The sequence below is a fragment of the Numida meleagris genome, chromosome 2 (assembly GCF_002078875.1).
Source record: "Numida meleagris isolate 19003 breed g44 Domestic line chromosome 2, NumMel1.0, whole genome shotgun sequence".
Lineage (NCBI taxonomy): Eukaryota > Metazoa > Chordata > Aves > Galliformes > Numididae > Numida > Numida meleagris.
Window position 1 is genome coordinate 115,650,675 of NC_034410.1, and position 25,005 is coordinate 115,675,679.

Consider the following 25,005-nt stretch of genomic DNA (forward strand, 5'->3'; position numbering starts at 1 on the left):
TCTGTATAGAAAAGTATGACTGCTACATGAGTTGTAAGTAAAAGTACTAAGTATTGCAAAACGTATCATAATGCCTGCCGACAGGATTATAAAAGGAATCTTTAGTGCTGTTTTTACCAAAAGCTAATGTCTTATCTACCCGGAACAATAAATCTGAAATTTGCCTACTGAGGACTATTAGCATACAATTTAAAACTTGACACAAGTCCTAAATAATCTTTTGAAAAAAGCTGTTAGAAGTATAGACAAAAAGGCCTATTTATTTTGAGGCTTGAGTGACCTTTTCATTATTCATAATAATGACAAAAATACCTTAATAACAGTATATATTACATACAACATTATATAGTATGTATAAGAGTAGACATCATGTATGACTATGTACAACAACAACTTTCTTAGCCCCTGCAGTACAGACTTTTTTCTCCAAATTTCACTGCTGAAGGAAAAAAAAAAAAAGATGAAGTAGTCCCGTAATGGGCAGGCAGTACCTCTCTCCAGTACAGGCATTTCTTCCTCACTCATTATTTATGGTTTCAAACAATGTGAAGTAATTATTACTTTTAATCTTACCAAAAGTATCCTATTTATCTATTAAAATATATATATATTGCAAGGTACATCGGTTCGTAGTCTCAACATACTGTGTGATGACAAGTCACTATTAAATGCAATACAAGAGTTAAAAATTGAACAATCTCAACACAAAAAACAGGAGAATAACCAATTTCAGAAAAGCAAAAGCAGTGTTGTACTTTACTATCCATTAACGTATTCTGTTTTTTTTTTACAGAAGTTTCATTGCTTCCTTCCTATGTATACTCTAGATTTACCTTTCACTTTTATTTATTAAAAAGAGCAAACGTTAGAACACCAGTTATGTACTGTTAGCACAGCACTAGATGTTTCTGCACAAGTATTAGTGAAAAGCTGCCTAAAAAGCCTCTTAGCTCTGCTTCATTTTACAATCTTTACTTTATTGTTATGAAACTTAGTAAGGGGAAACTCTAAAGGTAGCTTTCTCTTTTGCCATACTAAATGTGATACAGTGTTCGAGGAAAAAGAAGCCCAGCTTTTAAGAGCAAAATGGTGACCCACAACTGAGAACAATTTTTGTTGGCTAGCATAGAACCTGTGGTTTTTTTAATCTGCATTGTGAAGTACATGAGTAATTTGAAAAGAAAAAAATCTTCCAGTAATATTTTAAACAGACTTACTGCAGAAACAAAAAAAAGGAACAACTGAAAGAGATCAAATCTCAAGAACAGTGCAACTCTATGAGAAATATTATTTAATAAATGACAAATACAGCTTTTTGTGAAATAAAGGACTGCATTACCAAAACTCGCACGAATCAAGAAATTTCTGTTACCAGCTACAATAATGAAGCTGAAATACTGCAAGAGAAAATAAGAAAGCTTTAGAAAAAGTAGTCATTATCAAGTTCTTATTGTTCCTCTAATTTGAGAACACTGGGTCAGGCAACATGAGTTGAAGCAAAATGTCTTCTAGACCAGCATAAACACCAGATGATACAATGGAAGAAGGTCAGAAATGCATTCATTCACTGTCTCCAGAATTTTTTTTTTGCGAAGCATTTCTTGAAACCAAGCTGGTATCTGTATAAGTCTAAGCTATGAGTTTGTCTAATCTTGACTATGTGGCACAGCTCACACAGCAAAAAGAAATGCTTCCTTTTGTTTGCTCTGAACCTACATTAATGAACCTGAGTCTTGGAAGGGACAATGAATAATTGCTCACAAGTCTTTTATTAATTCTGCCATAATGTGGATTAGTATGTCTGATTCATGGAGACAGGGAATATCAAGGTTTGTGCAATTAAAGGTCTTATGATCAACATACAAGAAATTTTTCAGATCCACAAAGGGAAGAGAAAGAAGTAATACTGAGCTTGAGGAATGTCAGGTTCTTCTGAAAGCACCCCTGGATGCCCTTGACTGAATGTGAAAAACCTGCATATTTAACTAAAGATGGTGGGAAACCATAAAAGGATTATTTTATGTTTGGACAAGGAATTAAATATATTTTAAGTGAAATTATCTGAGCTTTCTGAGTCTGCAAAACTCTACTAAAAATGTCATGAGAACACATAATTACTTTCTCTATTTTCACATTTCTTACCAAACTGCCCTGTTTCACTCATTGGCCCAAAATCCATAGAAATCATATATGTCTGTCAAATGATTCTGGTGCCTCTATGAAGTCTGAAGGCTGTTCCATGCTTGTCCTGGCATAGTTCAGAGCCGCAAAGATTATATTCATATTTTTTTAATGCACAAGATGTCTAGGGATATCAACGTCTACAAAGAACAGCTGAATTCAGCAGCTGCTGCCCATCCTAATAAAGGGGTACAGCAACCTAACACGATGACTCTGCTCTGCTCCCTATCACACATACAGCATGCCAATCATGGCAGAGACCCAGCAGTTTAACTTGAACAGATGTGGTAAAATACTCTACAGGAATTTAATTAATTGTGATGTTTTTGCCCACTGTTAAAATTCAGCTTGTTTGCTTGTTTTTTTTTTCTGTGATATGGATCCAGCTGTGAATTTCCTTCTCTCTAATATGCTTTTCACTTACCCCCACTCAACCAGAATTCCCTTCCTCCATGCTGTTCCCACTTTACTTTGACCCTATTCTTGCTTTATCTCTCAAACACGCTGTGTTTGAGTTCACCTGAGGCCGAGGAACATAAAAATTTGTATTGTCCAAGGAAAAATGCCAGACATGGAACTGGATTCACTGAGTGGTCCTTGCTTCTTACAGGGTTCGAGGTTTGTGAAGCAGTGAAATGATCCTACCTGACTTTAATATAGGAAGTGAACACTGGTAGTCAGCCAACTTAAACTGCTTTCATACCAGTGGAGAGACTTGGGTACCTCTGGATGAAGATTATAGTTAAACTAAATGCTAAATATAGCTCTGGAACTGCTAATTTATCTCCACTGACTAACTTAAATGCCTCAGTTAAAGTGCATACAGACAGACAGAGAAGTCTGAATCCAGCCCTATACCTTATGCCAACTGTGACCAGGTAGTGAAGAGGAACATGGCTTCATTCCTGCCCTGCTCCTGCTAACACAGAGAGTAGTCCACAGCAGGTGCCTTGCAAAATGTGTCCCTAAACACAGGCAGCCAGTCCGAGAAAACTCATGGTTACTTCAAGACTTTGTTATTTGCAAACCACTTGAAAGAACCTTTTTTGGAATTATTGTATCATTATCATAAAGGGAAAAGAATGACACTACCATCGGTATCAGAGTCAGTGTGCACCCAGATGATGCAATGATTCAACGTAAATATATTGATAAAAGCTAAAACTTAATCACATTTGGTTTTGGGGGTAAGAGAAACTTATTGCTACCAACTTTAAAAGAAAAACAAATAAAATCACAAGAAAACAAATCCAAAAAATTAAAAACAAAGCGAAAAGCAGAATAATTATGCAGTCTCCAGTATACACCCACACATCTGAAAACTGCAGACTCCAATACACATTCATACATTTAAAAAGATTCCTTTCTCAAATACATCGATGCACAGACGTGATCTCATGAATATAAATACACACATAAAATGTGTTTTCTTCCCTGCTTATTTTCAGTGAATGTGTGAAAAGGCACAATAATGCATACATTTTCTCCAGGTAGATTTACAGAAAAACAATGGAGTGCTAGAAAATTATATCAGTGGTTATGTTGCACATGCAAGACTGGTCCTGTAAAGTAGTCGAAGAAAACAACCTTCCCCACCAAAACTCCAAAACAAAACCTCCAAATAGCATTCCAAATCAGAGCTGCTTTTCACTGCATTGCTGAGAAACACATTTGCAAACTTGGACTTCCTCTCTGACAGATTTCAAACTTCTGCCATGTACTAAATACTGACATACTCAAACTGTTAAAAAATGTATTTTTTTTTAGTAATGGGAAAAGTATTTTTCACCCCTCATTTCCAAAAACAGCTGGAGCAGTTTGGCGTAAATGTTCAAAAAAATACCTCAACTAGTAAAGGACTGCCAAATTCCAAAAGATAGGTAAAACGACTGGGAAAAAGGACAAGCCACTGAAATTTTTTTTCTTAAAATGGAAACACTTGTGCAATTTCAACTACCTAATACAAGCATTATTATGTCCTCTGAAAGTGAAAAATTCAAAAGCTCTCTTTCAAGTGGACACTCAAGCTACAGTCTGAAGGCCTCTCAATTTCAGTCTTAGGAAAAATCAAAGGAGTTTATTTTAACGAAGACAGAGCTTAAAAGCAGCAGGTTCTGCTTTAGTATAAAGACTTTCCCATATCCTGCAATTTTTCACAGAAGCATTTTACAAATAATATAAAATCTTCTATTTTGTACAAGCCTTAAACTTTTACTGATCTCCATTTCTCTTTAGTCTCTGTTTTGTTAGAGAGTCAGTGCAAGACATGCCACAGGCTCAGGATTAAGAAATAACAACAACAACAACAGACAGCGACTATACAGAAAAAGAATCCAATTCAAGCCCCTTTCAACTTACAGAAACGTGCCTCATAGGGACCGTAAAATCCATGTAATTACCTGCTGCAGGATCTGTAACCGCTTGACTGGTGATGCCAGATGGTGGTTCTTGAAGCTGGTATGTTGCATTTGTGGATGGTGTCGTCGGGCTGGTGCTGCTGTTTGTCATGTAATGCGAGGGATACGGTGAGCTATTGTAATACTGTGCATACTGGCCCTGGCCAAAGCTGGGATAAGAGGGATATTCCTGAGAAGACAAAAAAAACAACTGAATAGTCTATCAAAGTTTTGCTACTTTTTAGGGTAAATTCCAAAATATAACTGCAAACACATGTCAGGCTTTCATCACGTATGCTTCCTGGATGGGATGCTATAGGATCTAAAACGGCAAGAGGCAGTAAAACTAAATCTGTATTACACATAGTTTAGTTTGTCTTCTCATACAAATACATTATTATATATGCTATTGAAGATGTGTAAAGAACACTCTAAACCCAGACCATTAGTTCTATTACTGGAAGATGACATTTTGAGGAAAAACATTCATAAACATTAGTATAACTTGAAACAAGAGTAATTTATTTCAAAAAGATATTTAAGAGCTACTTTTTTTTTCAGTGGATGAGAATTTTAAGTTTGTTGATGTTTCCTCAATTCATATTTACAAAATTACCTGCTGTGAACTATTAAATCCAGAAGAATTTGTGAGTGAATTATTTCCTGCGTATATTCCTGATGATGTTGTGAAACTGCTGCCTGAAATGAAATGAAAAATCATGTGAATTACTGAAACACAGTATTGGAAAATAACTTCCATCTTGCGATTATATCATAAGGCTATGGCATATTAGTAATACTTCCCATATGCTGACCGATTTGGTTGTCATCAGCTCTGTAACATGTTAATAGAGAGAAAGTGATAACCCATTGTTCTTATACCCTATGTTTCATTACTGAAATTAAACAACCCTGGCTTTAATGGAAACTTTAAATTTAGACAGGAATCCCAAACCACCTCAGACTGATAACTTGTGAAAGTAATCAGGGTTTATTCCATATCACTTTCGTCAAACAGTAACTGCAGGCCCCCACTGAATCCCCTGGGCTCAGTTTCTCTTGCTGTCTTGAGTATGGAGTCTTCTCTTATCCCTAAACCTCAGTGCCCTGAAGGAATAAAAAAAAAAAGCCCTAACACCCTGCTAGAAACAGCTCAGCCTGCCTGTGAACCCATTAGAATTCACTAATCAATGATAGACAGCCTTGGGCCGCAAAACTACTTTTTTGATAGAGTCTATCAGGCATGACACAAGGGAAAAAGGTACCTCTCTTAGAGGAGTGACTGAAGATTGAATTTAGCCCAGGGACTGAATTACTGCTTTCACCTCCCTCCTCCCCTCAAATCCCCCTTGTGAGCCACCAAAAATAGACAGATGGGTCTCTTGTTTAATACCTAACCTGAGAAGTCATTCCACTAAAAGGGCAGCAACCCCTTTCTGTTTTGCTCTTGCTGGTTATAACCCGGCAGTGACATAGCCACCAGCTGAGACATATGGATGCACAGTGAAGCTCCATAAGCCACCAGAAAGTCCATAATGAGGCAACCTATTGAACTCATACAGCAGGATAGCACCAGTGTGCAAGGAACTCACATCAAAGTGCACAAGCTGTTTGCAGCCTCCCTCACCACTGAAAGCTGCCTTAGAGAAGAGGTATACTGAGATCTTGGAAGGAAAAGATGCAGGTGAGCAAAGAAGGCTAGAAAGGATGAAAACCAACAGGGACCCAGGTGTACAGATGCACTGCTGAGCCCAACACAATTCAACAACCACATCTTACACAACTCATTCGAAAAAGCAACAATTCCTGCAAATCCAAACAGTAAGAAATTCAGGCATAGCTGCATGCTTAGCACAGCCCCTAGAGCACAGACTTTTTCTTTTTTAAAAAAAAAGAAAGAAGTATCCTCACTATAACATGTCAGAAGGAAAAAATATTTAAATGCTTCTGTTGCAAAAGGTACTAAAAAAGTACACAACTTAAGCCTCGGAGTAGGAGATGTGAAGTACAGTGGGAGTAAAAAAAAATGAAGCTTAAATCTATCGTGTGATAATGACTGTAAGCATTTTCTGTTGTATTTGCTGTGTGTGCTAAAGCTCTGAAGTTGTTGATAGATGCTACTAATCCTGTGAACTAAAATCAGATTACTTCAGCAGAAGAGTTGACATCCAAGTTTAGCAGATAGTACAGATAAACAGTACTAATGAGAAAAACATGTTGTTTTAAATTTAATTTAAAATTGGAAAACAGATGTTATTTTTTATTATAACAAACCCCAGAGCTAAAATACAGCTGAAAAATATTTTAAAATGCAGAACTTTGAAATGCTATTTTATTTCTAAGAGTGTTTTGGCTGCAAGAATGTAAGTTACCATGTCTCTTTTATTCCCGCAGTTACTTCTGAGTGATGCAGTAATACACTAAAACACCAGTTTTATAGGTGCGTGGTTTGAACCACTCTTGAAAAGATATAAAAGCCCTCTCACAGTTACAGAAAAAAAAAGACAAAGAGAAAAAATCTTTTTTGGGGATGAATATATACTCTTTCTGCAGAACATTTGGCAAATTATTTGTAAGAGCAAATGAGAAAAGTAATTACATGGCAGTCAGCATCTCTGCCCTCAGACAAAGACACACACATACTAACACACAGACCTCTCCCTTTCATCTTATGGTCAGTGCTGGCTCCTATGGAGGAGGGGTGGGGGTCTCCTAGACCGTAACAAACACGAAGCAGGTTTCACAGAAACAGCTCCATGGGCCACCCAGAACTACTGCCCTTAAGTTGCTTTTAAAATACCTCAATTTTGCCTTTTGTCTTCTAAATAACAAGCTGCAGTGTGGCATAGATCCGCTACCTCTGCATTAGCTGGAAAAATGCAAAAATAAGAACCTCCACAAAACGTGCAAGATTTACTGAGGTAAGCTGGCCAACTATGCAGCTTTAAAACGTGATAAAAGCTGTCAGCTGCAGGTCAAAGGTCTATTTGGCCAAGGGCGAGGGCCCACATGAAAGCTGGGAAGCCCAGGCAGTGTTGGAAGGCCGCCGGCCCTGCTGGGCCTAGCGCGGTGGCTGCGGGCAGGCACTGCCCCATGCCGCAGGATGCACACCTCCCCTGGGTGTTTTCCGCAAGGCCCATTTGCTTTCCTAGCTTGGTCTCTTTGCCATGGGCTACGTCTATCATCAGGGTACAATATATGTGGCAGAAGTTTAGCGCAGCTCTCTTGGGAAAGCCGAGGACGGCCAGATGGGCTATTTAAGCTCAAGGTTTCTTCCGTTTGCTTACAGTGTTTAAAAATCTTTGGCAAACTCCCCATTGTTGTCCTAGTAACTGCTTAGCCATTCAGCACAATATTTTTATACTGTATAATAATAACCAAATACCTTAACGTTTACTTTTTATGGATGAATTCCCAAACCAATTAGTTAGTATAGTCTGAGAGAACAGTTGTCATAACTAAAACAATGCTGGTGCTCATCACAGGTTCAGCACCTTCCAGCGAAAGGCTACCTCAGTTTGTGATAAACCCTGTGTCATTATCACAGCAAAGAGGATACTCAACAGGATGGCTGCAAGTGAAGCTCTCTCCTTGGCCCTTCCCCCACCTCCTCTCTGTTCCATTTATTTTCACTGAGCAAACCTCGAAAATGTGCCAATATAGGAAGAGCGGCCCATTCCCGCAGCTATTAGTCATGTAAGTGGTCTTTCAGCATCTATGAAGCAACTTGTATGAAAAACAGCTTAAGGAACAAATTCATTAACATAAGGGCAGGGGCACAGACAGGCAGGCGGAACAGTGTAGGTGCTCTCCCCACCCTCTCCCTTCTCATACCTATTACAGGGATGATAAATTCCCAACAAACAAAAATCCAATTACCAGAATAACCTTAGCAAGGAGCCGCACACAGCGATTTTCCTCGTTGTTTTCATAAGTTGGCAGTCTCTCCTCCTTGCTATTGTTCAGTGACTAATCATGCTGTAATTTTAGCAAGGTCAGGAAAAGCACTGGTTTTAATTGGCCGCACACGCACCGTGATGCCGCAACCATGATGTTTCGGGGAGACATTTGCCCCAGGGAGACAAACCAGAATAACTCCAAAGCTTTCAAGCGCGAGGTAACCCCAACCAGGGAGCACAAACAGAGCAACTGCTAGGCTGCTAGGAAATCCCATTTACCGCAGGCAAGGATGCCAGCAGGGCCCCAAGCGCACTGTCATGTAACACTTGTTTATGAAGGAGGTTGTGGGATCCATTATCTTCATTTAGCAGCTCAGCAGCCACACACAGGAGATGAGGAACGGCTATGGCAGACTATGACAAGGCTGAGGGCTGCAGCCTGCCCATAGACTGCTTGAGGGGAAAGCGAGAATAAACTCATTTCCCTCTCTGGAGGTTTCTGCATAAACAACCGAACAGCAGCAGCAATACCCCAGTCTTCTGTCAAGAGAATCAGTCCTATCCTTACATAACAGTTGAAACTATGAATAATTTCTCCTTCCAAAACTAAATAAGGGAAACAAACGTTCCTGCTTACTTTTAACATCTGGTCAATCAAAAGGAAGAATAAAGTCAATTTAAAGTCATTTGTAATACAAAAGTCAGTCTAATGTTATAAAAAGCATATATTCTAATGAATAGTATAGATATATACTGTCAACATTTAATAGCAAGAAAGATCTAGTTAGCAGTGAGGTTTTTTTTTCATCCTGAGCTTCTAATAATTCTATCAAGGTGCATTTCAAACATATTCTTTATTTCCATTCTCATGGAAGGTTTCTGTAAGGTTTCTGCAGGGGACTGGTCTTTCCCTATCCATATGCTGTGCTGTTCATGAGCATGACAGAACTGACACATGCACTCACTAACTCCCAGACTCTCCCACTCCAACCTGTGGCTCTTCTTCCCGGACCAAGCTCCCAACCATCTGCTGCCTCCTACGCATGTGCAGCTATTTAGCCCAGACACAGCCTGGCTGGAGAAGGACCCAGTCTCAGTCCACCTCCTCCCTCAGCCCTGTGAACAATACTGTCATGAAATCAATGCCTTTGTCCCTCCTCCCTTTAGTGCTTCACAATCGAGTCATCTTTAATACATTTCTGTTGCAAAATATTTTTAGATCCTGGCCTTTCAATGTGTATAGTTGAAATGCTTTCCAAGATCTTAATGTTCTATCTCCTGACAATTGCCATTCTTTTATGACCTTGACAATTTTGTTTTTATACACATTTTGTATATTGCATAAAACAAAGCAACACCCTTTATGACAGATCTCCATGTAGTTCACTGACTGAGTCCTAGCGTTGCTCTACTAATGCCAGAATTCACTGCTTACTGTTAAGGTTTTCCAACAAGCAGTCCCTTACGTTATCCCACGCTGCTCCCCCCTTCCTCCATCAAATGAGCTTCCCACAGACATCTGCAAAACCACTTCATCGCCCTCCCTAAAATCCCTTTTTATTGACATCCCTCCACTCTGTATCCTACAAAATAAACCTTCAGAGTTGTTAGATAACCAATATGGGGTGATGACTATTTATTTTGCCTGAGCAGTGTCAGCTTTATTGTTACTCTATGTCCTGCTAGCCCGTGTGTTTTACTTCAGCCTCCAACTTACATGGGAACTACATTTTCATTTTTCCATATAAAGTTAGCACAACAGGATCCCAACACATGACTGTGGCAGGAAGTCAGTACTGCAATAGAAATTATAGGCAACACAGACATGATTTTTCAATAACTCTATTTCCTAGTGACCATGAATTATCAGTTCCTTAAAAGATGGAATGTCTATGCAGGAGTTTCTCATAGCAGCTGGCAAGCATTCTTACAGAGAGGTGTTCTGTTTTGTTTAAAATACTGTGGCTATCTGCAGCAAGCAAAACCAGTGACCTGGTTATGGATATACCTACTCATATGAGTAAAAGTTCATCCCTAATCGTTATGCAGAGGAAAGTTAGCACGCTAATCTTACACCATCTTCCTCCTCCTTGCCAGAGCACACTATGAGTAAGAAATGCTTCAGATGTAAGATGGTTGCTTCTGCCCCACTGAGCTACTCAACACACAGTTCAAAAGGGGACTTAGAAAACAAAAACAAACAAAAAACCCAACCACCTCTGTCTGAGCGAAGGACTAGATCAGTATAACCTTAAAGCTGTGGAACAAAAGCAAAACCTCATTCACTTGGTCTCTGAATGCACTTCTGCCTGAAGAAGTACATTTCAGGGAGTGTTTACATGATGGCATGCAGTTTGAATGGTGCACAATACTAAAGAGAGGCACTAAACTTAAAAAACGTGGTACAGTTCTATCAGTGATCTGCAGACTACTTATTACAGCAAAGCCAAAACCTGCAACATGGCTGATTTCAACTGTCACATTCAGGAGTGAAAAGTCCTGAAGCAAACATCCAAAAAATAGTTATTTGTAAATAATAATAAAAAAGATTAAAAAATATTCCTCAATGTGGTGAAGATCCAGAACCAGGAACATCAAGAGGTTTCCCAATAGCGTAAGGGAAAAGTGAATCGGGGGGAACAAATTGCAGAGATATTAAGTGAACTAAATGGGCAAGTAAGGCTACAAAATATAATTGATAATAATAGCCCACACGTACAAAGACTTACAGCTTTTAAATAGACTTCAAAGAAACAGACTTCAATCATTACTTAGCTACCTCCACAGCTGCAGTAGGTATTTTTATCTTCTTTTCCCTCCCCGAACACACTCAGGTGTCAAATTATATTTGGCACTTCCTAAATTCATAATCCTGGCACGTTTTCCAGCACTCACTTTGTCACATCCACTATTTCTTCACCTATTGCTATTCAGAGATAACATTTTTACTGTAGTAACACTACAACACTTTGCCATTAAAAAATTAATGAAGTCACTAAATGAAGGATCTTCCAAACTGCTGAGAGCTGGCCTGTCGCTGCTCTCAGCAAAGCCAATCATCATTCCAACTGCAAAAACAACAGAGGTAAGTGCTCAAGAAAACATTAATTTTATCCCAGGAATGTAAAGAAACAAGGAATAAAAACAACACACCAGAGCATTAACTACATCTAATAATGATAATATCTATTTATACAGACCTTGCATCTGGTAGCTATAGGGAGCCTGTCCAGGTTGAGGTGTGCTAAAGCTGGCACCGTAGCTTAGAAATCCTGTCTGTCCAGGTGACTGTGACTGTGACAATCCACCTTCTGTCTTGATGCCTGCCCACAATGCACCTAAATCAGTTAGTGACAGCAAATCTATTTGTTCATATTCAAACAGGGATGGAAAATATAATCACTTAATTGATAGCGTTTTTAACACATTCCCACTGTTGCATGCATGAGAGAAAGAGTATCGAGAGTATGCACAAATGAAAAGGGTAGGGGAAGTTTAAAAGAACACATAAAACTGAAGTTCACCAGGGAGAGGTTAAATTCAAAACTGTGTTTCCAATAACTGCAAAAGAAATTTATACATGAACAGGAAGTTGCATTATTCCTTTTTTCCTTTCCTGCCAGAAGCTAACTTTTCCATATTCATGACATTTCACAGAGGCAGATTAGCAACTTTATATGATTTTAATGAACCATAGCATAGCCAAGCTCTCCTGCTATCCGCCCCTTTAATGACATATCTGAGATTTGCACTGTAGAATATTCCTACATGAAAACTACATGGCTCCAAGTGCATTCTAAGGAATTGTGTGCCTTTTAAAAAGTGGATAAAGAGAGCTATCAGCATAAAGAACAATGTGGATTTTCAAAGCTAATTAAATGCTACAGAATGCATTCAGTCTTTTAACAAATAAACACCTAATAGAGAGGAAATATTCCTGAAGCAAACTCCCAAACTGGGAAAAACACAACAGAGAGTCATTAATTTGTACTGACAGGGAAATCCATTACACATCACCTTCTCATTTCCAAATTTAGTAATAAAATAATCCAAAATTCAACTGAAGTAATATCTTGCCTCCCAACCTCAGTGATTCTTGCACAAATTTGTAAGGTAATAAACAAGTAAATATCAGCAAATGAAATACTCAGGAAATGCACACAATTCAGCTTCTGTCTCTTAGTTTTAATTAGAAGGTTGTCCTGACATGAACTACCATTTAAAAATAATTATAGCCAAAGCAATGGAAAAGTAATACAATACTCTTACATTTCACTGTGGCATTCAGTGATACTTCATTGCTCAAAAGCCACAGTTATTTGAACTGAATTAACTAAGTGAGAATTAGTAGCATTCTTTTGAAAATGACTCTTAATCTAAGCCCATTTCCTGGTGCAAAATTTTTAAAAAATTGTAATATTCAACAATGTTTGAAGGTGGGAAAGATCTGAGAAGCTGCGGAGTTTGTAAAACTTCAATGTCTCCCTACATACAAATGGTAGCATATTTTCCTGTGTCAACTAAATCATTATTTTCCAGCTAGTGTCATTAATTATCCTTAATTCCTTCTGCGACACTCACTAGCTGCCAGACTAACCCTGTTTGCTTGTTTTCCCCTGATGCTTGCTTCCTCTGTTTCACGTTACAAATAAACAATCCCAATGATGAATCTGACACCTCGTTTCCAAGAGGAAACTCCTGCTACGGATGCCTTAGTATCAACGATCTGTGTGTTTAAGGACTTCTGAAATGCTGATTAAATACTGCATACAGAAAGATTAACTAAGTGAAGCATTATATTTCTAGACTTCTCTCTTTAGCAGCCTGATTCAACTCCCAATCTCAGACAAAGCAGGAGGAGGTGATCAAAGGCCGTGGCTGGAAGATGCCACTTGAGTGAAGACAGCTTGGCACTGGCGTGCCCTTTTGCAAACCTCCATGCTATGAAGAGCCTTTCATCTGCTGAGACCTTCCCTTCTCTCCTGCTGTCATCCAGGCCTGCCTTCACTCACCAAACCCTGGTGCTCCCTTCTCCTTCTCCTCAGTCTGAGTCCCAAAAGGGACAGTGAACAAAACAAAAGGGAACTTCTGGTAAGTGACGCCTTTGCTAAATGCTGGTACCAGGGCAGGCAGGAGGAGGGAGCCTCAGGAAATTCTCCAGCCTCCTCAGTGGCTTTGCAGATGAACCAAAGCCAGGAGTGGCGGGAGGCAGCTGTCACTGGCATTCCTCCACCCCCCTTCCTGCTGTCAGGGCTGCACCACGGTGGAGATGTGGGAGTGGAAAAATGCCCAGAGTAGAGGTGTATTCAAGGCAGCACCTTCCCAAATTCTGCACTAAAGAGAAAAGCTGGGGGGGAAGGGCGTTGGCATGTGAATTTGTGAATGCTTTTTTCCCCCCGTTAGTCCCAGAGCCGAGAAATAAAAGTAGAGAATCCCCCCACTGTAACCCAAAGTTTTTCACATATGTCAAAAGTCTCCTCTCTTTATACCTGCTGGAAACTCTCTAGCTGGAAGAGAGAAAGCCAAAGCACAGGATACATGATCTATGCTGCAGAGCCAAGAGGAGAATTTTGGTCCTAAACGAGGCTTCAGTTCTTGCCTGCTGCAAATCAGAATCTCAGGGTTCCCCATGTAATTTATTCTGGGAACAAGGACTATACAGTGTGCCTTGAACATGCAAAGCTATGGTCTTAGCTCCCAAAACTTTGTAAAAGTTATTTGCTGTTAAATATTTCTGCTAGTTGATCAAGTACATCAGCAAGAAGAACCTTCACCCCAGTCAGGAGTCACTGCCTGAAAAGAGCATCAAAGCTTAGTTGGCGCAGGAGCTGGAGGTTTCAGTGGTAAAAGCAGCTCTGCAACGTAAAACATTAAGATAAAATTATCCAAAGCCCTAGGCACAGGAGATGGACTGGGCAAAAAAAAAAAAAAACCCAAACAAAACAGAAGAGCAGGCAGGCATGTTAACCCCCAGGGAGCAGCTGCCAAGTAAAGCAACTCTCAATTATAGCTGCGACGACAGTAAGACAGCTCAACTCAAGTTGTGAAATGAGGATCCTGCTGCAGTCGGTGGGAGTTTTATAGTTGACTTCAGCAAGGTCAGGATTTCATCCAGAGGAATGATCCAAAACCAAAAAGGTCATTGTTTGGTCTGCCCAAGCCACTATGGATAACCAAGTACGAATACGAGATGTGCACAAGAGAAATTTGTCAAGGAAAGCACAGTGGGGAAAGGGGTCATCTGTTATCACACCATCTGATCCAGCTGCAAATAGAAGACAAACTCTCAGCAGGAACACAAGCTTTTCTTTTTTGCAGGAGAAAGACTACCCACCTCCTAAGCCTTGAAAATGTGAGGGGGGGAGGGGAGTGTTGCTTGTTTTTGTTGTTTGTTTAATATTTCATTGGTATAAGTTTAAAATATATGGTGCTGAAACTGTAACCTCTAACTTATGTTTACAAACTGGTTTTTGGCATGAAGTAATCAAGATTGTAACCACAGGAAAAATGCTTCCTTGGATCATAATCACTGATGATATATTAATGAAACATATTTTTTTTCAAAAGTGAAAATAGCCTACTAATTGCACCTATAGTCCACAGCAATCTCACACAGGATTTACTTAAGACCTGGTGGATTTCAGCTTGCAGATTTCAGGATGAAAGATTCACCAGCCTTCCACTTAAAAAAAATTAATAATTGTAAGGGGCACAGCTTGCACTATAAGTTCTTTCCTCTTGGTATAAAACCTATATTACCTGAATGTATTTTTACAAAATGTACTGCTAAAAGCATGTGGATCATATATTTTCAATATATTCCCCAAGAGGAATGTAAGACCTATTTTCTAATAATGCATCTTTGCTGCTGAACTGCTATGTGGTCTGCCAGCAGACAGTCTAGCAACAAAATGGTCTCACCCGCAGCAGCTTGTTTTTAAATTAAATTTTTAGGGGAAATATTTGCTACTTAGTACTATCTTCTTCATCAGGCAGAGTTCTGGTGGCAGTTCACCTCAATTTTCACCTCCAAGAGCAACACTGAAAGGGAGGTTTTTGGTAGGGGTCTTTTTGAATCAGTTCTTCCCCTGACAGAAATCACGGACTTACTTGGATTCCAGTAATGTGTTATCAGCCAAAATCCAGACCTTTATTTACCAGCTTCCCCTATTACACTGCTGGAGAGCACAACTCCTCGGCAAGTTACCAGGAGCTATGCCTGTGTAATGGAAGTCCCTAGATCTCCCTGCTTCAGTGCTGTTTTTTCATATCACCACAAAAAGCCTAATGAATCTCTCCTTGATCTCAAAACACAGACATCCTCTTGAGTAACTTCTTAGCTCTTTAATACATAAATTAAGCTGCTCACGAGATACACTCAAGAGCATGGCTGTCCCACTAAGCACCGATGCAGTCATGTAATCTTGCTCAAAAAAACATTCACCTTGGGAATAAAAGCATAGCGATGTGGTTTCTTACCATATGAAGGGATTCCATAGGGCTGGCCGGGCTGTGGGTAGGTGGCATAAGCTGTAGCTTGTTGCATCCCTGTTGTAAACTGTGTCTGCCCATATGCAGCCATCGTTTGCGAAGAAGGGGTGGGAAGAATATGTGGGTATGGTCTGCTATTGATTACAAATGACAGAAAATAGGACACACTGCATTAGACTGACATGCACGTAACTTATTTTTAGCCCTATTATAATCCTGCTATTTCATTAACACTTAATCATCGGCTGCGCTAGACAAAAGAAACTAAGATAGAGACAAAACAACAATAACAGTCAATAATAAAAGAATAAGTAAAATAAGAACTCTCCAAATATTTTTCAAATACATTCTTAGCATTAAAGAAATATATATTTTTTTTCCTAGAAGCTGCTGTGGTTTAAATTATGACTTAACAGATGGACCCAATTACTATTTTAAATGAGGTTAAAATCTGCCTTTTTCTATTATTATTATTACTACTACTATTATTATTTTTAAAAGATATCATACTTGGAAGGGTAAATCTGTGGTGGGGAGAACTGGTGTGTTTGTCTTGGGCTGAAACCACTGCTTCCAATTGCTGCACCAAGGAGAAAAGAAAGCACACAGAAGTGTAAATATACACACCAAAGATAAATATTATTTTTCCTAATAGAATTTCAGAGTATTAACAAGATTTTAATTAAATTCAAATATCACTGATATCTTAGGTAGAAAATAATATTTTATCAGCAACTATACAGGAATGCTTAACATTAAAATCTTGATTACAATTTCAAGTACTAAATTGTTCCTTTGTAGAACTCCTGACCATTAGTTTATTCTTTGCTTGCACACAGACAACATTTTCAATGCAAACAATCTATTTCCTATTGGAAACATTTTCCTTCATATTTTCAAAGGATTATTGCTATCTCAAGTACAATATTTATTAACTTTTAGAATTTTTAAGACCTACATTTTATGAAGGAGCTTTATGCACGCCTCTATTGAAAACACATGGCCAGCTTCAGAGCACGTGCCTTTTAAAAATCATTCCATAATGCATAAGGATGTACTACCACATTACACCTCCTTCTCTTTTACTCCGTGTTACCTGCTTTTTAAAATGCTCTCGCACCTCCAAAACACTCAGTATTACAGAAAGATATCACAATCAACATGCAAATTTTCTTAGGGAAACGCTTAAGCTTAAGTGAGTTTCTCCTCCTGCAGCTCAGCCCTGCAGGGTTCCCCCAGGCCAGCCACTGCTAACACAGAGATTTTGGTCAATTCCCATGAAATTCCTTCAGTATTTTTGGGTGCTGTCAGGAATGTGCCAGACGCACCCATGCGCTCTGCTCCCGGCTCTCTTTGCAGAAGCGCTGTGCAGATAGCGCTTCCCTCTCTGGTTACCGTTTGGGTGCCACTTCTTTTCCACATCCCAAAGTCGATTTTGAAGCCTTTGCCAGGAAGAGGTCAGCTGCAGGTTATGAGACTACTGTAAAATCAGACAGCCAGAGAAACAACAGGCCCTATTGCTAAGTACTTGGAAATAAACAAGGCATGGATAATTACCCTTTGCCAGCTACCCCTTTCCTGGCCAACTACAGGGAAAATCCATCATCTTTACACTCTCAGAGCCCTTGTGAAGTGTGGAGCAAAGCAGAGAATCTCTTTCTGTTCCTTGCACACCTGATATTTTTCTTTTCTGTGGTTACAGTCCCACCTGGAGCCAGATCTCCACAGATGAATGAGCTACTATTAGATGTGCTACCTTTCCTTCCATCAGAGATTTAATATATTCTAGAAACTTTTTTTTTTTTTTTTGGCATTAAGGATCGATATTTTCATATGCTGTAGCGCACACAGAAAATGGAAGCTGTTGCAAGATCAAAAAAAGGGCTAGCTACTTAGATCCTAACTCGTGGTGAGCTGGTAGATTTTGCTACTCTGGGAATGTAACCCTATGATCTTCTTTCATTTGATTTGCACCATAAAAATGATGTGCTAGAAATACCAGGGTTAATCCATAGGCACGCAAAACTGTGCAAACACTTTAGGATTTTCTCACAGTATTTTATCTCCTGCGTAGCGGCAGCTAAGAAGGGTTTGGCTTCGAGGAAGACTGAGAGACTGACAAAAGAATGCCTTGATAATAATAAACAAACTAAAAATTACCCATCCCTCAGTTACATCACAAATTACTGAAGCAGGTATACAGAAGCACCCACAAAACTAAAAACAGTAATCCCTTTGGGCCAGAATGCTTCTCAGCTCCCTAGTTAAGACACCAGTGGACAACAGTAAAAGTGATGCTGTATTGCTGCTTACTCAGGAAAAGCTCCTACTGCCTTACGCTGCCTGAATAAAATGAACAGAAATGGGCGTAAGCTGCAAAGTGTACAAAAACTTTCCAGCAGCCGTGCAGAGGTTTAGATCACATAGGAAAAGAAAACAGCAAATGAAAAATTGCTCAGCTTAAACCTTTGTTTGTTCCTTACCTGATCCTGAGAAATTGTCTAAAGACCCGTCTGTGGTAGTAGTAGTAGTAGCAATCTCACTGCTGCTCATTGGTTCTGTTTTAACTATAGAAATATAAATAAAATATATTCTATATGCACCTAATATTCTTGCACATGCATGCACACACATTCACTACAGTCACAAATTGAATAAAACAGAAATCTGCCCAAAAGTTTTAAATCATGGTTATCAATAATTTGCACGTTGTGTATTTGTGTATACAAACAATGCAAAGTACTGGTAGCTATGATTTGCACATAGATATAAAATGATCACAAGGGTTATTTCTGTCCCCAAGGAATAAGAACTACTGTAATAAACCAGAAGTCCCCATGCAACGCTCTGCACCTGTCCTGACTCCTCTTAATCCTGCAGACCCAACAATAAGGGTCCACATTTAGATCAGGTCATATAGTCATTTACAGGCTTGAAAGGCAGCAATTTGGATAAGATGAAAAAGGAAATAATTTTTAAATTGGGTTCTCTGAGGGCTGTTCATTTTTTTTTTTCCATCCAAACAACTTTTGAGAGGAAAAATGAGAATTTCTAATAAAGCAAAACACTTTCCTCCTGGTGGATTTCTCCTTGCAAAATGAAAACCAATTTAATACTCGGAAACCCTGAATGTAGAAAGAGCACAAACATACTTTAAGGAATGCTTTACATTTTATTCCCTTTGCACTCAAGACCCAACATGGCTGTCAGAGAGTAAGAAAGAATGAGAAGAGGAGAGATTTTTCTCTCGCCTCTTACTACTCCATATTCAAGTGTGGATTCATGGTTTTCAATAAAGCCTCAGGAGAATAAGCAAATTTCCCTTGGAGTTTGTGTAGTGTTATCTCAGTAATGATGGCATTCTGATATATGGACCAACAACAGGGCTGACCTGGAGTGGATGTAGACAGGCACCGTGCCCACTTCCAGCAAGTTATCACATCAGCACAGCAGCCTCTCATATCCATTCTACATTCCTAGCTTTTGGAATTGCAGAACACCAAAAGCACCTGAGGTTTCACAAAAAGACAGAGCTGATCTTACTATTAACATCTCACTGTTTCTGCTCCTGTTGACACACAGTCACTGCTTCCCATGCACCAGAGCTGGTGCCTATCATCTCATCTTCCAGGGAGGCAGTTCAGTACTACTGCAGAAAATGAATCCCCAAAAAGCAAGATAAACTGCGTCCTATTTGACTCACAATGCCACTTATGTGAATATGTGTGTCTCTCTCTATGTCTAGGAATTGCAACCATCATTAGCAGATGCCCTCTGGGTGCCAGGTTTGCAAGGAGCGAGGGAGATGGAACCCTTCCCTTCTGACGAAGAACCTTTTCTTCCCTTGCCAAACAAAATTTTTATTTCCACATGGAAATTTCCTACACCTGATCTCTTCCAAAGGATTTACATGCAATCTCTCGAGATTTTGTTAATCACCCACTATTTCCTTTTCTCCCTCACACAAGATGTTTTGTTTGCACATGCTAACTTGGAGATCAATATGAGCTCCACACAGAACTCTGCCTCGTCTACATTAACAACGCAGCGCAATGCAGTGAGAAGTGTCTCACAGAGTAGAACGATTGGTGTAGAGGGTCCAGTATCACAATTTAGGCATTAAGGACGATTACTTCAGGCAAGTGTAGGCTTTTCCCAAGGAGCAAGTGCCCAGCAGCAGCTGGATCACACTAGCTGCACTCCACAGAACATCTTTTTTAAAGGGTAGGAGTCCAAGAACTCTCCAGGAGGTGACCTAACCTGCGGTAAGATGTCGTGGCCAAGAGGTTCTCTTCAAGAGGATGCGCTCATCATCTGAACTGCCATGCTAACATTGAAGTATTTCTTAGGAATACAACATACAATGTACCTGGCACCCATTTCACACTTAAAAACTGAAAAGTCTAATAGACAGATGCAACAAAATATTTGAAGTGTCTATCCCAAGGCATTTTCTGGGAACTACTAGATATATGCGGCAAGTTCTGTAAGGTTTATCATGTAGATCTCAAGAACTACATCTACATTATCTCCTGCTTTTCTGTAGAAGTTTATTATAACATTTTACAGTCTGGCTAATATATTCTTTACAGATTACTCCAGCTTTCTCAAAACCTTGCAAGTGTTCCTCGTCTAATTTCCATAATGCAATTATACCTTTGGAGATAGCAATGAAATATGCTTTTCTCAATTGCTGACAGCTGTGAGGGAGGAAAAGAAGGAGTGATGAGACAGAACAGCCTAACTTGGGTTGGAAGGATGGAAAATTCAGTATTTGAATTCTCCAAACTCTTCCTCTCTTCTCTACCAGAGAAAGAATTCTTCTACTTCTTATAAGATAAAACAATTCTTTTTAGCTCACTGCAAACTAACAGTCCAAGGACAACACTGAGACACATATTTGGCACCACTTGTTCTAAGTAAAGTTTTCCGGGATAATTTATTTCTAAGTGGATGCACCTGCCTCTCCTGGTTTAAAAGTCTACTTCATGTGCACCACTGGCCGCTTTTCTGGAATTCAGAACCTTGTAAAAAACACCATTTTGAGAAAAATCTCCTGAAAATGGGACTTCTGTCTCTGACTCGGTGTGACAAAGTTTACAACTGAATGTCATTTAGTATGTACACTACTAGATATAGGAAAGAAAAGAAATATGAAATCCACTGCAATGCCTTCTTCATGGGGGCAAATTCTATCTGCTGACTGAGGTGCCTTCAAATTCTACATAACAACTGTTCCATCTGTCTCCTCTCCCAAATATATGAAAAATGAGAGAAGAAAGGCTGTTCACATTGTTCCTGGATACCTATTTGTAGGGTCATAATAAATTAGCCCTATCAGGTCTTCTTTAAGAAGAGCCATGACCTTGCACAGACCTTTGGTTGCTGGAGCTGGTTGGGAATTGAATAAAGAGGGTAGGAACTGAAAAACCCTTAATTCCCCAAGCATTTTAATCAACATGGCTGTAAATGTCAGTGTATTTCCTTCTGTCTGAGCTTAAAACCATTTCAAGAGGATTAAAGCTCGCTATAACTGAGATGAAACATCCAGGGTTTTACCAGCCAGAAATGTTTACTTCATAGACTCTCACAGCAAAGGAAGGCCACTCATTTGCTCAAGACAAAATCCAACCTGCAACAGAGACACTTCCCCCCACAACCAAGGGGAAGAGAGCTGTGAGAGGCTTCCTAAGGCTACAAGTCTGCTACTCAGTCCCAGCAGTGCATCAGCAATCCGCATCTGTTAGGAGGATGCATGGAGCTGTCCAAGAGGCACGGCTCCAGCAGGGCACAGGTCAGGCCATGCAGCACGTTCTGCATGCGCACTCTGGATTACAGCTGTCCGTGTTTTTCTCTGACCGAAACATTTCTGCCACATGTCTTCCACTTTTGTGGGACAACACCAGTGGAAGAATATTGCCCCATTTACACTGAACACATTGCAAATACTGCGTTCCCATCATAGAATTAGCTAGGTTGGAAAAGACCTACAAGATCATCCAGTCCAACCATCCACCTACCACCAATAACCCCACTAAACCATGTCTCTCAACACAACATCTAAATGTTTCTTGAACACAGCAATGAAACATCTGAACATTTCTTGATCATTTCCAACAGCATTCTCCATTGTGGTGGAGACCAGAGAGAGCAAAACAAGAGTTCCCATTTCTGTTGCTCCATTATCAAAAACAGAATTTTCAAGGCTGCAGAATTATCAGGCTTACACTACAGAGACAGGCTGTGATTTAGTAATATTCCACTAAGTTTTAACAACTGCAGAATCACTCGTAATAAATCACAGAATCATAGAATGGTTTGGGTTGGAAGGGACCATTAAGATCATCTTGTTACAATCCCCCTGCTATAGGCAGGGACACCTCCCTCTAGACCAGGTTGCTTAAAGCCCCATCCAGCCTGGCCTTGAACACCTCCAGGGAGAGGGCATTTACAACCTCACTGGGCAACCTGTTCCAGTGTCTTACCACCCTCACAGTAAAGAATTTCTTCCTAATATGTAAATCCTCTGCAAGAATTTCAAGGATAAATATATTCCTAACTTGCTGCAAGAAAAAAAAAATAAATTAACAGTTATTTTATATTAATGATACAGATTTGGTTTTATACCAAGGGTTCTAATAACTTGTGTCAATGGAGAGGCATTTTTTCCTACTTATTTTCCTTTTCTAGTAATTTATGAGATTCTAAAAATAAGATTTAAAAAGAAACCATCTAAGAAAACAACACACTAGAATAATAGGAAAACAAAACAGGACTAGCAGATAATCAATAACACACACGCTTGCCCTTAGAAAAAAAAAAAGCATAAAAATTCAGAGACAGCATAACTTCTGTGCCAACATCCTATTGATTGTCAAGATATTTCACCTTAGGTCATTTACAGATTGCAAGTGCAACGTGCCCAGCTTGGTCAGCGCTATTACAGAAGGTGGTTGATAATGACTACACAGCAGTTTCTGACCTGCACTGAGAGAAAGAAATTCAGACCAGCACCCTCATGTTCACTTATTTGCCATGTAATGACTTTCTGAGATGACAGCTTGTCATACAGTCGCTGGCATATAAAGCAGTAAAGACTGCTACAAGGAATGTGATGCTGGCTGCTTTAAAGATAGATTTAGAGGCCTAACATTTGGCCATTTCTAACACAAAATTCATGTGGATATATTACAAAGATTGTACCTTTAAGCATGCAAAAATAGGGTTTAAAAATTTTTTTTAATACTTTGATTATTTAAAATACATGCAAGGCTTTCTTTACTAAGCTAGGCATAGTATGTTAACTGCAATGCTATAGATGTTAAACCAGAACAGAAATACTGTAAACATCGCTGAAGTATTAAATCAGTGTTAATGTTGCAGTTTTAAGACTGCATTAATGTCGGTTGCTTCAAAAGTAACGCCTCCTCTTTATTTCCACAGAAACTACAACAGATTCTAAGAACACAATAACACTGTTTGATAGAGCAAATTCTCAGCTACAAAATACTATTTTTCAACGTAGTCACCACCATTAGCTGTGCACTGTCACCAGCGATCAGCAAGAGCCTTCATGCCGCACTTGTAACTATCCGTATCACTGGAGGTGACTCACTGTCGCTGTTGCCAAGCTGAAATGCACGACCCACCGCCTCACTGTGCTCACATTCACTGTTTGGTCTCCATAAATGTTCAGCAAGCATCAATGGGTGCCATTTTTTCAACAAGAAGGAATTAAATTCCACAGCATTTCTCCATACAAACTTCCATGTCAGACACCATTTTGTCAGACTGCCCTTCTGCCGCCATCTGTCACACGGCAACAAAATGTAACAGAATATCGACAGGAAGGTTCAACCTCTACTGCCATCCCACCAGCATCCGCCTCTGACGTCATGGAACATCATAAAATGGGAGGCATTGCTTTTGGAGTAGCCCTCGTACTCCAATGTTATATTCTTGGTATTATATGGATAAGTAGGCAGAATGAAATAATTCCTGGCTCACAGCTCCCACTGTTCATGGAGCACAGAAGTCTCAACAAAGAAAATAAGACTGTTGGTTTGTTTATTGACATACGTGTAAATGCAATCTCTAGCCCTATTTTGTTTTCTCTGAATGTGACATTTTCAAATAAGGGTAGCAGCTAAACACTATGTTGACACGAATTTTTACTACAACTACTGCTCCTCTATATCTTAAGTATTTCATGTAGCCATTACTGTTTATATATTATTTTGCTTGATCTCATCCTATTTCTGTACCCACTACAAGCCCAAAGATAGCCTGAAAGCTCAAAGATAATCATTAGTCACTAAAAATAGCACAAAAATTTTACTTTTAATCTTTAAACTGATGATGTTTTTTACTATTCAAATTCTAAACTGAAGGATTTTGCAATCATAAAGAGGCTTAGCAACTACAAAAAGGGTACAGGTTACTTACAAAGAGTCTACGAAATTATATCAATTCCTATCCAGGACATTATCCTCTCTTTTTGTCACAGTATCAAATCATCAGCTCCTGACCATGAAGCCTAATAAATCCACATTGCTGCTACTTCTCAAATCTAAAGACTCGTCCTGAATCACGTTTGTCTGGAAATTACCAGACGATAATTACTACGAGGTAATTTCCAGTCTAAATTTATGTTCAGTTTTCAAAGAAAGTCCCTGCTCAAAGAAGCACATTCTATTTCAAGCCCAGACTGTTTCCTGCTCTACCCTCTTCTGATGTCAGAAATCTTGAAAACTTGTGTGGTATTCTGGCTGTGACTAACATGCAGCTTTCGCTGCATGCATAGCTTCTCCATAGCCTTGCATTTCTCTTATGTTGCGCTTTACAATCAAAAGAACTTTAACTTCATTGTGCCCACTCATCTAGCAGTAAAAACATTGGTCTTACAAAGAAATGGCATCATCATTACAGTACAAAACCAAAAAGAAAATTCAAAACCAAAACCATCTGGGTAGAGACACATTTTCATCATAATATTACAGAATATACTGAGTTGGAGGGGACTCACAAGGATTATCGAG

General features: G+C 39.3%; 1 protein-coding gene across 8 annotated transcripts in view; it reads right to left on the minus strand.

The window, feature by feature from the left end:
- EYA1 (EYA transcriptional coactivator and phosphatase 1) overlaps positions 1–25,005 on the minus strand; it is a 129,112-nt gene that overhangs the window by 49,389 nt on the left and 54,718 nt on the right. For 3 of the 8 annotated variants that reach the window (XM_021388444.1, XM_021388450.1, XM_021388445.1), the window contains exons 4-9: positions 18,451–18,534; positions 16,478–16,547; positions 15,956–16,101; positions 11,677–11,814; positions 5,194–5,276; positions 4,581–4,767 (exon numbers count right to left, since the gene is read on the minus strand). In XM_021388444.1, the coding sequence (XP_021244119.1) occupies positions 4,581–4,767; positions 5,194–5,276; positions 11,677–11,814; positions 15,956–16,101; positions 16,478–16,547; positions 18,451–18,534 (708 nt within the window). The remainder of the gene's footprint in view (positions 1–4,580; positions 4,768–5,193; positions 5,277–11,676; positions 11,815–15,955; positions 16,102–16,477; positions 16,548–18,450; positions 18,535–25,005) is intronic. The other 5 variants (XM_021388448.1, XM_021388446.1, XM_021388447.1 and 2 more) reach the window with 5 other exon arrangements.